Here is a 16,218-nt window from a genome sequence, read left to right as displayed (position 1 = left end):
GTGCTCAAGCTCCAGCACCACGACAAGGTAACAATCCTTTGCTGAAGACTGTGAGCCTAGTAACTACTAATTTTCTATCTTGGGCAGATCTCCGCAATCAGACTTCAATTCAGGTTGATTTACAGGGCTGTGCAAATCTTTTGAAAGAGGTGCATTGCAATGCATTGGAGCGTTTACAAAGCCTTTCTATTCCAACTGCTAAGTCAAGCTTGTATGGTTGCTTAGAGAGTTGCTCTCAGCTCCTTCCATATGCACATGCTCCTTCCATGTAACTCCTTTGCTTTGAAGCACATGGAAAGAATACAGCTGGAATCAACTTACAAAGCAGACCAACAACCCCGAAAAGAGATGGATTCGCTTTAATAATTAGAAGAGAGGTGGGCTTCCCATGCATTGTAAATCATGTTTGAAAGGATCTGTACCACGTGTTCCACTTTTGATAGTAGACCATTAGTAATGTACGCTATCAAAATGTTCACACAACACAGTGAACCAAACTAAAGGCTTATTTGGAAATACCTGCTTGAACCTGCTGGCTGCTTCTTCACATGGGCAGGGCTGCTAAGTCTTTCCTCTTAGTCAGCCTGGTTTGCCAGAGAAGAAGAAAAAAAACCCACATACACCAACAATCCATGGTTTCTTTCTTTACACTGTCCTGGGTAGAAGATGCCATTGCTACCTTCAGATGATATGGAAAGCATGATTACAGCATGAAGGATACCTGCCACCTGTGCTTCCATGTGTAGGAGGTGTCAGGAGGGTTTGCCATGTCATCCTAATTGCTTTATATGAGGATGTCCAGGAGGGCCAATTTCTATGAAAACTGAATTTCTAATAATTTTCACAGATATCAAATGGAAATTTGTTCTCAGAAAAAAATAGGAACACCTCATTCTCTCCCCTGCCCCAGACAAATTTTGTTATACAACCTTTTTACCTGCTTTTGGTTTCACCAGTCCAACGGCAAGGATGGTTTCACTGAGACCATCAAAATAAGCAAGATCTCCCCTATAAGGAGCAACACAAAAAAGGTGCATTAAAATATAAGAGATTTAGGACATATTTCTCAAGGCAGCTGAACTGGAATTGGTTAGTGCAACATTCTGATTTTTATGCAGACTATTCATACATATCACAGCCAATTTCCAGTTCAGCGTGTACACACACACACACACACAAATATTCATTCTAAGATACAAATCCTTCATCTACATACCCATCTTCATAATTCCACATAAAAATATCGCTATCAATGGTCAGCCATGCCCTACTGATCTCAGGAAACACTCCCATCATACAATTGCACTGCATATCTGAAGTACCCAGATCTAAGGAATAAATACTTGGAACATAGAAGATATTATCTGACATGATGTAGGAAGAGAAGATATCAGGGCAACTATATAAATCCAGATCTCAGTACTATCCTGGACACAGAGAACTGAGAATACATGTGTTGTTTTTTAACTACACAAATGTTCAACTGCTAAGAGTTTTAATCTTGTCTGGTACAAATTTAAAAGTAATTTTTAAAGCAAGTCTATCCCCACGAAAAAAAAAATTGCCCACAAGACAGAATCCCTTATTTTAAGTATAATTTGAAAAAAATGCCTATATCTCAGCCCTTCAAAACAAATAAAGAAACAGACTTTTCTAACCCATTTTTCAAATTTTTTTGAAAAATTTTCTCTCTAAATTTTGAGAGAAAATTTAATTGTCTTTAATTTTTCATCTAACAATGTCTTTCACAAAATAAATATGTTTTGCAAAATAAATAAAAGTGCTTTCTTATATTTATGCAGACTGTTATTGCAAACACTATGGCAAGCTTTCTTCACACAGGGGAAAAAGCATTGTCAATGGCTTTATGTTCAATTCTTTAAAAAATGAATAAACAGAAGAGAGAAATAAATGCAACAAAGATTATATGAAGATGCTGCTGAAAATAACACTAGAGTGAATGAGGAGCCAGCATTTTTCGGGGTCACCCTCCATCCCACCCACCTTACACAGTGAAAGGTCCGTTACATTTTACTAGTATCATCAAAATTAGGATACGTCCAAATTGTTCAACAAGTTCGTGGGGTAGAGGAACTCTTCGAATTGAGCTTATTTCTGGAAGACAGGGAATTGAAAGAAAGCCAGGCCCCTGTAATGGATAATCCATGTCTGACATGCCAGAAACGGAGGGACTACCTGTAATTCAGGGGAAAAAAAGAAACATTAAGAAGTAGGCACAACAAAAATACTGTTATACCAATACATACCACTGATGAGATGTATACATGACTCTCTCAGTATTTTTCTGTTGCTGTTTCTATGAAATTACCTCTGAAAAGTATGAGAGAAATGGGGGGACACAATTCTTCAAGAAATACCTTCTAAAAAAGATTAGATCCCTCTGAAGCACCGGCCCAGACATACGTTCTAAAAAGATTCCACAGTCACTGATGTCTTTGAAGACCTGGATGTTCCTTCAGGCATTGGGGCCAGGATGGTAGGTGAGTTATCTTGGGAGGCAATATGTTTTTGCATGTTTTGATTGTGGGTTGTTCTTGCAGTTGACTTTTTGTTGGGATATTTTGACTTGTTTTTATGGTCGTATGTGTGACGTATCTGACTCCATTACTGCACAGCTAGATTGCATGTCTCTCACGTAGCCTCAGGGCATGACTTGTATTTCCCTATTCTCTTTGTACTCACTCCCCCGCCCTGATAGAACTGCTGAATAAAAGGAGGTGGGGGCGTGGCACCAGGAGGCAGTACCAGCAACCTCCTGAGATGTAGCGTCGCTCACCACCACAAAAGAATCCTGTGCCTACCGTTGTTTTTTCGACCTCACCCTTGCGAGGGAATCGTTGGCTCATTCCCCCCCAGGGAATCCCATAGACCGAAGGGCGAAGGACTGGTCGCGTGACGCGACAACTGGGGGCTCGTCCGGGATCCCTTCGGTCTCACGGTGTGATCTCTGTCTAGAGGTGCACTGCCTTCACTCTCGTTACTACGCACCTGGAAAAGGCTCTGCAATCGTAAGTAATGGGCTCCCCACTCTCCAAAGTTTCGTCAGTTCATAGGGACGAACTTTATGATTTAGTGAAGAAGGCTAACTCTTGTCAAAAGGCTAACGGTACGACCATCTTTCCCATTTCAAAAAAATCGGTGACTCAACTCCTACTGTACATGGACAGACACTGCCCTGTCTATCCTTCAGAGGGGTCGCTCAAAGCATCCACTTGGGAAAGGATAGGAAAATATTTTCATGATACCCCACGAGCACCCGTGCCTATTCTGACTGCCTGGAAGGCTGTTATGGCGGCCATCAACACTCTTTACCCTCCCCCGTCTTCCCCGGAAACTTGCCCTTCTCCTCCCGGCCCAAAAACCCCACCCCCTCTTGCCGCCCATCTCGATGCTGCCTCACCACCACCCCCTCCATACCCAGCCGTTCCTCCTCCCCCTTCAGCTCCAACCCCCGGATCCCCTCAACACCACCCCCTAGGAGGCGCCATCACTGAACTCCTCTCCTCCCCCCTCTCATTGGAAATGGAGAGTCCCTCTGCCTTTCCCATGACCATCGGCCTAGGGGCGGCGGGAGGAAATTTGTATAACAATATTGAACTTAAGGTTTTGAAACAAATCAAAGATGCTGTAACCACCTACGGCTTGCACTCTCCTTTTACTAGGGGAGTTTTAGACTCTTTAGTTACTGCTAACACTGTTATGTTATTGTATGATTGGAAAATGCTTTTTTCTATGCTTATGACCCCGGCGCAATACGTTGTGTGGCAATCTGAATACGACAAAGGGGTGGAAGTAGAAATTAGAAGAGGTCTTCCCGCAGGGGTGACCGCAAATCAATTATTAGGAAAGGGACAATTCGCAACCTTAGTCCAGCAACAGAACTCCCCCCGTCGTTGTTTTGCTATTATTCACATGTGCGCCATGAATGCTCTCAAAAGAGTGGATGATTCCGACTCTCAATCCACCCAAACGTTTTTGAAAATAATGCAAGAACCAAATGAACCATATGCTTCCTTCATAAGTCGCCTTCAGATTGCTTTAGACCGACAAATTGATAATGCCACGGCTAAACATGAGCTGCTAATGAAACTTGCTTTCTCTAACGCTAATCATGACTGCCAGACCATTCTGCAACCCGCAGTCAATCAACCGGGTGTAAAGCTTGCAGACTTCCTGCAACTCTGCAGAATCGTTGGTACCACCTCTCACAAAGTGAGCGCTCTCGCTGCTGCCATTACCACCTCGCTGCCTTCTACTAACCCCTCCCCTCAGCTCCATTCCCCGGAAGCCCTCGCAATCACTCGTCATGGAAATTGCTTCAATTGTGGGAAGCCGGGCCACTTTAAGAATCAATGCCGTGCACCCGGGGGAGGTGGGGCGCCCCCTTCCACTCAAAGGGGGCCGCCCCCCCCCTCCAAACCTAAAACTCCTTGTCCCAAGTGCCGCAAAGGCTATCATTGGGCCTCGCAATGTCGCAATAACTCCTCCCCTCACCAGCCTTCGGAAAACTAGATCGGGGGTTGTCAGCTAACCCCGCCCCAAAGGCTGAATTACCCATCACCAGCTTCCCTGTGGAGTTGGCAGAGGATCTTTTGTATGACGATCCGGGGGCTGTCCTTTCCCTTCCTCTTGTTGTCACGCTGCATAAACCCCTCCCTCCTCTTACCCCTGCTTTGCTTATTCCCAACTCCTCGCTTACGCTTGAGGGGATGGTTGCTGCTCCCTATTTGTATGATTCATCAGATTTGACACAAATTGCTCTGGCAGGAGTGGGAGATAGGTGCTTTTCCTTAAATAAAGGAACAATTGTCGCCACGCTCATACTTCTCCCTTCTCCTGATATGCCATCATTGTTTGCCTTGCAGCAACCAGTCCAAACCTCTAAACCCACCCTCCTTGTCACACTAAATGGTCGCTCTTTCGAAGGCTTGATTGACACCGGCGCCGACGTCTCTGTCATTCGTTCCGCTGAATGGCCCTCCTCCTGGCCTATCGCTGAAGCCTCCTCGGTGCAAGGAGTAGGCGGAGCACAGGCCGCTAAGGTCAGCTCTCATTGGCTTTCTGCTGTGACTGCTCATTCTCATATTACAGCTTATCTAAAGCCTTATATCTTGCCTTTGCACTGTAACCTATGGGGCCGTGACTTGCTTTCACAGTTCCACGCTTTTATTCAACTTCCCTAATGGCTTTACAGGACCCTTCAGGGTCTCTCTCTCTCTCTCTCAAAACCTCTGTGCCGGTATGGGTTGATCAATGGCCACTCACCAAAGAGAAGCTGGACGCCTTACATATCTTGGTCCAACAGCAGTTAATTGAAGGCCATATCGAAACCTCCACCAGCCCATACAATACTCCGGTATTTGTCATCAAAAAGAAGTCTGGCAAATGGCGCCTCCTACAGGATCTTAGGGCTATCAACACCATCCTTCAGCCCATGGGACCTTTGCAGTGTGGACTTCCCAACCCCAACTTGATTCCGGAAGGACACGACCTTATTGTAATAGACCTCAAGGATTGTTTTTTTTCCATACCTTTGGCACAAAAGGACAGAATTATTTTCGCATTTACGGTACCGGAACTTAACAATTCAAAGCCTACTGCTCGGTACCAGTGGAAGGTCCTCCCACAAGGCATGTTGAACTCACCCACAATGTGCCAATTTTTTGTCGATAAAGCATTGCAACCCTATAGATCCCAATTTCCGCATTTTCTTGTGTATCATTATATGGATGACATTTTAGTCGCTGCTGAGGGCCCGAAAGGGACAGTTCAAAAAACTTTTCCTATTCTTTTAGCCACCCTAGCAACGGCAGGGTTGCACGTTGCACCAGAAAAGGTCCAGTCTCGTTATCCAATGCAATATCTAGGCCACAAAGTTTTAGCCTCCACAGCTGCCCCACTTCTACCTATGCTCACGCTTCCCCAGCCGACCACCTTGGTCCAATTACAACAATGTCTGGGGGTCATTAACTGGGCCCGCGCATACCTTGCTTTAACTACACCCATGTTATCACCTTTATTCCAAGCGCTAGTGGGTTTGACAAACCCAGCTGACAAGGTATACCTTACAGAACAACAATTGCACGCCCTACAACAGGTCAATGCCGTCCTTACGACCCAATGGGTGGACCGTGCGCTCACTGACAAACCACCCTCTCTTGCCATTCTTTCAACACATCAATTATTAACTGCCATCATTGTCCAAACGTCTGATAACAAACATCTACATATTTTAGAATGGCTACACTTGCCACACACACCTAAGACATCCATCATCACCAGAGCAGCACAAATGGCCTCTCTTGTTGAGAAAGGCCGGAAGAGGATTAGAGCCCTAATGGGACTGGATGTTTCCACCCTGTACATTCCCCTTAAGGTTACTCAATGGGAACCCCTCCTACAAAACTCCACTGCACTGCAGGATGCCTTGGAGGACTGGTGTGGCCAGGTGTCATGCCATCTTCCCCCTGATCCTCGATTGCAACTGTTGCGAACAGTACCCTTCACACTAACCTCGCCGTTCGTTCAGCACCCACTCAAGGAAGCCCTCACTGTTTTTACAGACGGCTCCAAAACCATAGGGGCTTGTACATGGCAAAATAATTGCAAATGGCATAAACGCCTAACAGGCCCACAAGCATCTGCCCAACAGGCTGAGTTAGCCGCCTTTTTGCTAGCCTTGTCTCTTTTCCCAGAACAGCCTTTGAATGTTATATTAGATAGTATGTATGTCACTCAAATGGCTGTGGCCATGTTTGATGCATATATTTCCCCTGTTACCCCCCCCTCTCTCATGACGCTTTTTTTGCAGCTTCAAACTCTCCTGAAGGACAGAACATCCCCTTTGTTTGTAGCGCATATTAGAAGCCACCAACAGCTACCCGGTTTCCTGTCCGAAGGCAACCACATGGCAGATGAGGCTTGCAAAATTATGGCCTCTTCCCCTCTTCCTCCGCCGCTTTCAGCAGGGGACAGCCATGCTTATTTCCATCAAAATAAAAAAGCCTTGGTGCGCCAATTTGGCATTACATATCAAGAAGCTACCGCCATTCTTCAACAATGTCCAACCTGCAGTTTGCAGGCAAAGTGCATCCCTGAGGGAGTTAATCCCAGGGGTGTCCATGCTTGTGACACATGGCAGATGGATGTCACTCATTATCCCTCTTTTGCACCTTGGAAGTATATCCATGTATCTGTGGATACTTATTCGGGATTCATCCTGGCAACTTTGCAAAGAGGAGAAGCCACGAAAAACGTAATCAATCATTGTATTCGCACCTTCGTCACATCGGGATGTCCCAAAACTTTGAAAACTGACAATGGCCCCGCTTACGTCAGCACTCCCTTTGCTGAGTTTTGCCGTAAGTGGTCCATTACTCACAGATTCGGTATACCATTCAACAGCCAAGGTCAGGCTATTGTGGAAAGGGCTAACCAGACCCTAAAGAATGCCCTTGATCGGCAAACGGGGAAAAAGGCCTTAGGCCCCCCAAGCCTCCCGATGTTACAAAATATCCTTAATCTCACCTTGTTTACCTTGAATTTCCTTAATCTTACCGGTACCCCCCCTGCTACGGCTGCATCTCGACACTTTTCCAAGCCAGTAGTTCCCTCTTCCCGTCCCCTTGTTTATTTTAGGCAACTGCCCAGCCCTGAGTGGAAAGGCCCTGCGCAACTCGTCACCTGGGGAAAAGGCTACGCTGCTGTGCAACTTCCTGATCGAGTGCTCTGGGTTCCTGCTCGCTGCATCCGGCCATATCATGGGCAGCCTCCTGACAAGCACCTTCTTGACCCTCCTTCTCTGTTATCTCTCTTCCATCTCTGCTCCCCTCACAACGAACCCTAACACAACCTCTCTCATTCGAACCCATCGTTTACGCTACCCTGCCACCATTGGCCGCAGCTCAGCATCCAACGCCATGGAATGTCTTCAACGCTCTCCCATCAAAAGAAAAGGCACCTTCTGGCGCTGGTTTCGCAACAACACCCTTCTCCAAGATGGCGATTCCTACTCCATCACTTATCACTTTCGCCAAACTACCCTTGCTATCACCAACGTACAGTTGACCGATCTAGGACAATATCACTGTGAAATAACAAAATTAATTAAGGGGTTCGCCACCTCATCTCGCCTTACGCTCACCTTATTTTTACTCTCCCTTCCTGAGCCCGCCCGTTGGCAGGGACGACGCCTACTGGCATTTGACGCCCAGGGATCGCATCGCCCTTACAATATCACCTGGACAATCCGCGATGCCTTGGGACAGATCCTGAATACCTCCTTTTGTTATAGCCCAATTATATCTTGTTTCCCTAACCTGTATTTTGACTTTTCAGAAATGCTTTTAGGAGTGACAGCCTACAGGAGGCTGGACGGCTTCCCAGAGCCCAGCCACTCCACCGTTAAAAGGTATCCCCTGTATGTGTGCCCAGGACATGACACCAGCCCTGATCACGTGCACGACTGCGGAGGCATAGCAGATTACTTTTGCAAATCTTGGTCCTGCGTTTCCACTGGCTACATCTACTGGACCCCTCCATATAAGACTGATTACATCACCCTCACTCGGTTGAGAAAGGACATTAGGTGCACCGCAACCAAAAAGAATGCGGCAGGACAGGGGGGTTGGAATAGATGTAATCCGGTTATTGTACAATTCACTGCTGCAGGAAAAGCTCAGGGGAATGCCTGGGACTCAGGTGTAAAATGGGGAGGTCGTATGTATGCCAGATGGCCCGGGTTTCATTATGGCAACATGTTCTACATTCAACGACAGGTCACTCTCCCTCAGTCCCCACCTGTTGGGCCCAATGCCGACGACATTCACTCCACCTTTCTTAAACCCCTCACCAAACAAAAAAACCCCCTTGTCTCTCTTCTTAACTCCTCCTTTTCCCTTGTTCACACCGCTTCTAACACATCTCGATGTTGGCTTTGCTTGTCTTCCTCTCCACCATTCTATGAAGCAGTCGGTTCTCCTGACCCTATCCGAAACTCTACCTCAGCCGCCTCCTGCCGCTGGCAAAACACCACGTTGACTATCACCTCTATAATAGGGCAGGGCTGCTGCCTTGGCCGTGTTCCTGCTAACTATATTCAATATTGCCTTAATTCTTCTCATGATCACTGTGCCCTCTATCTTCCAAAAAATCGCTTGAACATCAACGGTCACACCGGCCATGGTGGCTACGGTGTACTCTACACTACCTCTGGTAATATCTCTGCCCGATTGACAGGGCAATACTTTATCCCTGGGAACAACTCTGTTTGGGCATGTTCTTCTGGCCTCACCGCATGTGTATATGGTGATACCTTGTTACAAACTAACGCCTTTTGTATTCAGGTGCTCCTACTCCCCAAGATTTCTATCTATTCCCCCGACGAACTTCTCTCCATTTTAGAGCCCCCTCATTATCCCCTCAAGGCTAAGCGCGAAGTAGTGACTGCTGTAACTTTATCAGTCCTACTGGGCTTAGGTGCGGCCGGAGCCGCCACTGGTGTGTCAGCCCTTGTTGTCAATGATCAGAACCTGCGTCACCTTAGCGTTATCATTGACACTGACCTTCGCGCCATCGAACAATCTATTGTGGCGCTACAAGATTCCCTTACCTCTCTATCCGAAGTGGTTTTGCAAAATCGTAGGGGTCTCGACCTTCTGTTCCTCAAACAAGGGGGACTGTGTGTTGCTCTAAAGGAAGACTGCTGTTTTTATGCCGACAACTCAGGAGTAGTATTGGACTCTATGAAAGAGCTCAATTCCCGTTTAAAAACAAGGGAATTGGAGCGCCAACAATCCATGTCATGGTATCAAAATATGTTTAGCATTTCTCCATGGCTAACCACACTGTTGTCCGCTCTGTTGGGGCCCCTCCTGTTATTGATTCTCGTATGCACCATAGGCCCCTGTGTGCTGGGTCGCGTTCTCCGCTTCTTAAAGCAGAGACTTCATACATTGGACTCAGAGGTATCCGAGACAAAGCTTGCTGTTCAACACCTGGTCACTGCTGTAGGTATGGAGAAAACACCACTCTTGGAATGGTCCTCCGATAGTGAATCGGAAGTGGAAAAGGACCCCCGGTCACACTACCCCCCGAGAGAGGACGCTGGGATGGGTCTCCTTGGACTGAAGAGTCCCTGGCTCCCCGACTCAGACCCTCTGGGGGAGGAACAAAATTAAATAAAAAAGGTGGAATTGTGACGTATCTGACTCCATTACTGCACAGCTAGATTGCATGTCTCTCACGTAGCCTCAGGGCATGACTTGTATTTCCCTATTCTCTTTGTACTCACTCCCCCGCCCTGATAGAACTGCTGAATAAAAGGAGGTGGGGGCGTGGCACCAGGAGGCAGTACCAGCAACCTCCTGAGATGTAGCGTCGCTCACCACCACAAAAGAATCCTGTGCCTACCGTTGTTTTTTCGACCTCACCCTTGCGAGGGAATCGTTGGCTCATTCCCCCCCAGGGAATCCCATAGACCGAAGGGCGAAGGACTGGTCGCGTGACGCGACACGTATGCTACAGAGGTGCATTTTTGCTGGAACAATTCACACATCATAAGTTGAATCCTTGATCTGCCTTTCAACTAACTAGTTCAATTTTTCTCTCCTTCTATCAGACACTGATTTTGCCCTTGAACAGCTTCCTTGGATTTAGATTAAAAGATAACACTCCAACCACTCTGATTTGAATTGCTCCCTTCAATTGAGCTTGAAATCAGCCAGAGTTAGCTGCCACCTGCTGAGACACCCCTTGGCTACCTTATTAAAAATGGCAAATTTGAATTTGGAACATTCTTCTACCATACAAATAGGGCAGGCTGGCTGCAAAAGAACTGACAGGCTTACCTGGCACATATCTTACTCCTTTTTCAAAGCCAAGTGAAAACCTTTTCATTCAGTTTAGTCCTTGAGGCTTTCAAAAGTGAAATTTTGTTTTTAAAATTTTCCCACTCCGGTAGGTTTTACACTATAATTTTCTTGGCAACAGTACATAAATGATTTGCCATCACTTTCAGCCTGGACATCCTTTCAAGCTCCCAGCCTAATTATGATCTCCCAAAGAAGAATAAGGTTGGACTTAGCTTAGTTGTTTTCAAGACCAGCCATTGGCTAAATGCTGCCTGCTGGGCTTAAAAGCTGCAGCTGTTAAGCAGTTGCTTTTACTTTTAATACATTCTATTTTGCATTCTTCAGTTTCATTTGACCACCCTATTTTATCATCATAATCGCAGCAAAGGAGGGACAGAGCATTCCCCTCGTGTCCCTTCATAAAAGCATGTGAATACTTTTGCCATTGGAAAGGCTACGTTAAGGGTCTTGGAGAGGCACCCCCAGACACACGAGATCGGTGCTGATAGCAGTGCACGGTTAACCATTAGGCAATACTGCCGGGGGACCACGGGGCTGACGGAAGGGGCTCTGAGCCTTCAAGTGAAGCGATTTAATCCCCGCAGTCAGAGGTGTGAGACTGAAAAGGGCAACAGCAGAAAAAGTGGTGCCTTGTAGAAGCTGGGATTACAGGATTCCTAGGCAGCATGCATGCCGGGCGGGAATTATGGGCGCTGTAGTCCCAACAGGGGGCCAGGCGGGAAAGAGCGACGCTCCCCAGCAAGACATGCCTGCCCGCGCGTACTCGCTCACCGGGCGCGGGCACGTTCAGCAACTCCGAGAGGTCTGGGTAGCACCGGTCATCCTGGATCTGCCGGTCGATGATACGCCCCGCGTTCTCCAGGGCCTCCTGCAGGGCCGGGGCGGCCGCGGGGTTCAGAGCGACCGGCATGGCGGCGGCACGGAAGATCCCGGCCTCTCAAGGGGCCAACGCGGGCCAGCAAGGACCGCCGCGCCTCGCGGGCAATCCCGGCAACCCCCGCGCGCGCGCGCCCGCCAGACGCAGCGGCTGGCCAGCGAGGAGCGAAGCCTAGAGCGGAATCATAAACGCACACTTCCGGCCTGTTGGGTCGAGTGGGGACAAGGTGTCTCCGCTTTCTCTGGTTGGAGGCGGGGCTGTCCATGGGGGCTGTCGTTTCTTAGCGGGAGCAGCGCGAGGCGCCTGGAAAAGTGAAAGCGGCCGGGGCAGGGGAGGAAGAGGAGACGAGTGTCATTCCCAGTTGTTGCCTTCCCCCGGGAGTGTTTTGTGGAGATATACTGCTCCTCATCAGGGAGGCTCCATGCAGAGTTGGGAGATACTTTTGCCCTCCCCTAGTGAATCTCTTCCCAAATGTAAAGTTCTTTAAACTTGTGGTAAAAGCACGACTTCTCTGTTTTCAGCGGCACGGTGGAGTGGAGTTTGGGAAATCCTGGTTTAAACTAAATGGCATTTTTGTTACATACTGAGAGTATTTTATTCAAAAGAATGCATTGATTCCAACATGCTCAAAACTTGACAAGTTACTCTCCTGCCATCTGTGGCAGCTCTAACCTATAGTTACATATGTGAGACTGGCAGCTATATGAATTTGATTGATAAATACATAATACCTACATGCACATATACCTCTGCATTCAATGTGCATCATTCTGCAAAATCCCAGCCAGTGCAGCACCTGCCTGACCTGACCTTGGCTGACTGAAGAAGCTATGCATGGTTGGACCTGATCAGTATTTGGATGGGAGACCACCAGGACATCTCAGAAGGGCAGACTAAGCTGGGAAGTCCACAAAACATCCCAGGAGAAGGTCATGGCCAATCACTGTTCTTGCCAAGAAAAGTTCCAGCCACGTTCATGAAGCTATAAAGATGACTTGACCAAAGCCTGCAGAATTGCTTTGCAGTCTAATCCTACTTACTCTATGGGACTGAATAGAAATCTCTCTGGATGGAGCAGGGACATCACAAGTTTGTTAAGTCTGTGTGTGTGTGTGTGTGTGCCTTCAAAGCAGAGTTGACTCCTGGTGACTGCCTGGGCAAGTCCCTGAAGTTTTCTTTGGCAAGATTTCGGAAGTGTTTGTCATTGCTTCCTTCCTAGGGCTGAGAGAGAGTGAGTGGCCCAATGTCACCCAGCTGGCCTTGTGGCTAAGGTGGGACCAGAACTCACTGTCTCTTGGTTTTTAGACTGGTGCCTTAACCACTATACCAAGCTGGCTCTCTTGTTAACTATGTAAGGTGGCGCAAACCACCTTCATTTTCAGCCAAGCACTGAAATCAGGGTTAAGTTCATGCATAAATCCGCCCACAGTCTTTGATTGATTGTTTGATTATGTACCATCAAGTTGTTGTCGACTTCTAGCAATCACGTAGATAGATTTTCTCCATGACAGGTCCCTGACCTGTTCTTTCAAGTCTTGCATTGGGGCACAGACCCTTTTTTTAAAAAAAACCCTGGCAACTGCCTGGACTAGTCCCTGCAGTTTCCTTCGCAAGATTTTCGGAAATGGTTTGCCACTGTCTCCTTCCTAGGTCTGAGACAGCTGGCCCCAGGCCACCCAGGTGGCTTCGTGCTTAAGGCAGGACTAAAAGTCCCCCAGTTTTTAGCCTGGTGCCTTAACCACTACACCAACCTAGCTCTCTCTAGTCTTGGGAGTGGTCATTTCCCCTCCGGCCACTAGAGGCCTCTGTAACCTCCGAATCAGGAAGACGCCCCTCTCCTTCCAAAGCGCCGCTTCCTCCCCGTTCTTTTCGGTGGTGGCTCCGGGAGAGCGGTGCCCAGCGGTCCGGATGGAGCAGCCCGCGATGGAGAACGGTGAGTGTCGCGCGGGTTGCTTCTCTCCCCTGCTCCGTAAAGGCAACTCGCTCGTAGAAACGGCGCTGAATGTTTCTGTCTCCTTGCAGAGGCCGAGCCAGTGGCAGGACCGGATCCGGAGCTGGCGGCCACGATGGGTTTCTCAGGCTTCGGTGAGTTGGAGGAGAACCGCAGGGACCGCGGTCTGGACTGGAGAGGAGGGGGCGGGGGGGGGGAACAAAGCAGGAAGCCTCGGGCGGATCTCTGCGGGAATCTGGGCTCCCATCCGCAAGCACGGGGCTCTGGGGGTTGGTTTCTGCAAATCTTGGCCGCCTTTGCTACCTTGCTGGAAGTTGCAGGGGCAGGTTTTTTTATCTGGCCCGGTAGACCCCCCGAAACAGCAAGACCTTGTGGTGCTCAAGGGCTTCTGAAACCCAGGTCTTCCAGGTTGCTGACAGTTCTGACCATCCCGGTTGGCATGGCTGAAGAATGCCGTAGATTGTAGTTTGGTATCAACCGGAGATCCTACATTTCAGATTTCGAAACTTGGCAGGTGTATCTCTGCAGTACAGTAGTACTGAATTTTGTTTTTTTTATTGCTCTCAGATTCCTTGCCCCCCCCCTTTTTTTTTTGCTTCCGAGTGTATCTCTATCTTAAGCTGTTTTCTGGATGTCTCTATTTCCAACTACAAATTCCTTCATCTTCCCAGTAATTCTGATGCTGCTTCTGGTACATATATACTTGGCTGCCACAAAAAGCAGCAGATTATAACAAGCTAACCCTCCCCTGCTCCCTTTCAATAAGGCTAACCAGTGCTTAGGGCTGCCTTTCTCACCCTTTTAACCCTGGAGAAATTCTTAACATAAGTGTGGAGTCCTTAACATAAGGATCAGGTCTCGGAGAACCCCTGGACAGAAGACGCACACACACACACACTTCACAATACAGTTAGTTTCTAACCTACACAAACCACGTTTTACAACAACAGCAAAACAGGAGGCTAGCAGCTGTGTTACTGTGCATAAACATTCCCATCATTGTGAGTGTATTGTGTGGTCCATAAAGTTAAAAAAAATGGGTTTTTTTAATCATGATGTCTTGTGAAACTCCATTTGAGTAATGTTGGTTTAGTGAATAAGATCAATTCCAGCCTGTTGGTTTAGAAAGTCTGCTTAATATCAGCTGGCTGAGAAAGCTGTATTTCATGCCACAGGTTGGAATCTTTCCTTTCTATGGTCAGATGCTAAGTGAATGATCTAAGAAAAAAGGGACCTGTAATCATGTTGCTCAGCCTGGTCCTTTATTTAACCTTTCTCCTGCCTTTTAAATTGCCCATCTGTTTTTCACACATTTGTTGTGCGGATATTCCTCTATGTTCTCCTACTGTTAGTTGTGGAAGAATGGTGAAATAGTTTTATTATCCATGGCTACAGTAACTAAGTGATGTGAATATCAGATGCATATATTTTCTTCTTGGTCTAGTTATCTCATCCTGAAAATAATTCTGGGAGCCAGTCAGATCCAGGAAGTCAGTGGGATGAAGTCATTTTTATGTGATTCCTTAGCATATAAGGAAACTTGCTGAGTGAGAGTTTTCATCTGCTGGTTTATTTCAGGCAATAAAACTGATAATCCTAATTTACTATCTTAAATTTTAGGCTTGAAGATATTAAACACTTGAAATAATATGGCAAGAATTTTTTAATCTATCAGGTTTTTTCTGTTTTGCATATAATTAACAAAAGCAAGAATATGTTTGTTGGGAAGTGTTACTTTCATGTCCATACATTAGTCTTTTAAGGTGACTGATTAACCACTGCAGGAAACAGATGCTTATTGAGAGAGTCCTTTGGTTTCTGATAGCAGGACTGTTCTTATAAAGGTTGCAGTCTTAAATATACTTACCCAAAATAAGTCCCTTAACTTTGTGTGAATTTTTTTCACAGTATGCAACTATAGGATTGTGTTATAAAAATGTATTATTTACTAGAACATTCCTTAATGTCCAGGTATGCCGAATTAAAACTTTTATAATTCCCAGCCACCATGGCCTGCTGGAAGGCTGTGGTATACATGTGAGTCATCCTGGCAAGGCAACCGGTTCTCACTGATTTTTCATATATTCATTTCTATTTTGAAGTTGCTTAGGGATGTTTTCTTTTAATATAATACCACCTTCTGGGAAATTGGTTTCTTTGTAGGAAAGAAAGCACGGACATTTGACTTCAATGCAATGTTTGAGCAAACTCGAAGAACTGCTGTAGAACGAAGTAGAAAAATTCTTGGTGAGATACACTGTACAAAATTTGATTTAACCGTATTTTGCTTTGACTGTTAAATGTATGTTTTCCTGCCTGTATATATATTGGACTCAGAGAACCAGGGACATCCCTGGAAGCCTACATTTTAAAAAACAAATTATAGTTATCAAAAAGGAATATGTATATGAAAACTATAGTGTTTATGAAACGCTTGTTGGTATGTTAGATGGAGCCTTTTTTTCTCCTTCATTCCCTAGTCTTAATTTTTTAGAAAG

At 46.6% G+C, this 16,218-nt stretch overlaps 2 protein-coding genes across 2 annotated transcripts in view; one reads left to right on the top strand and one right to left on the bottom strand.

The window, feature by feature from the left end:
• The window catches only part of NUP155 (nucleoporin 155), a 47,815-nt gene extending 35,950 nt beyond the window's left edge, over positions 1–11,865 (bottom strand). The window contains exons 1-4 of the mRNA XM_063295735.1: positions 11,664–11,865; positions 2,059–2,196; positions 1,217–1,313; positions 938–1,008 (exon numbers count right to left, since the gene is read on the bottom strand). Of these exons, the coding sequence (XP_063151805.1) occupies positions 938–1,008; positions 1,217–1,313; positions 2,059–2,196; positions 11,664–11,802 (445 nt within the window). The 5' untranslated portion in view covers positions 11,803–11,865. The remainder of the gene's footprint in view (positions 1–937; positions 1,009–1,216; positions 1,314–2,058; positions 2,197–11,663) is intronic.
• A 1,764-nt stretch (positions 11,866–13,629) lies between these two features.
• Positions 13,630–16,218, top strand: part of WDR70 (WD repeat domain 70) — a 120,058-nt gene continuing 117,469 nt past the window's right edge. Inside the window, exons 1-3 of the mRNA XM_063295736.1 lie at positions 13,630–13,702; positions 13,792–13,854; positions 15,884–15,967. Of these exons, the coding sequence (XP_063151806.1) occupies positions 13,678–13,702; positions 13,792–13,854; positions 15,884–15,967 (172 nt within the window). The 5' untranslated portion in view covers positions 13,630–13,677. The remainder of the gene's footprint in view (positions 13,703–13,791; positions 13,855–15,883; positions 15,968–16,218) is intronic.

The sequence above is a fragment of the Candoia aspera genome, chromosome 2, assembly GCF_035149785.1.
Source record: "Candoia aspera isolate rCanAsp1 chromosome 2, rCanAsp1.hap2, whole genome shotgun sequence".
Taxonomy (NCBI): Eukaryota; Metazoa; Chordata; class Lepidosauria; order Squamata; family Boidae; genus Candoia; species Candoia aspera.
The sequence above is the reverse complement of the archived record's forward strand: the minus strand, read 5'-3'. Positions and strand labels throughout refer to the sequence as shown.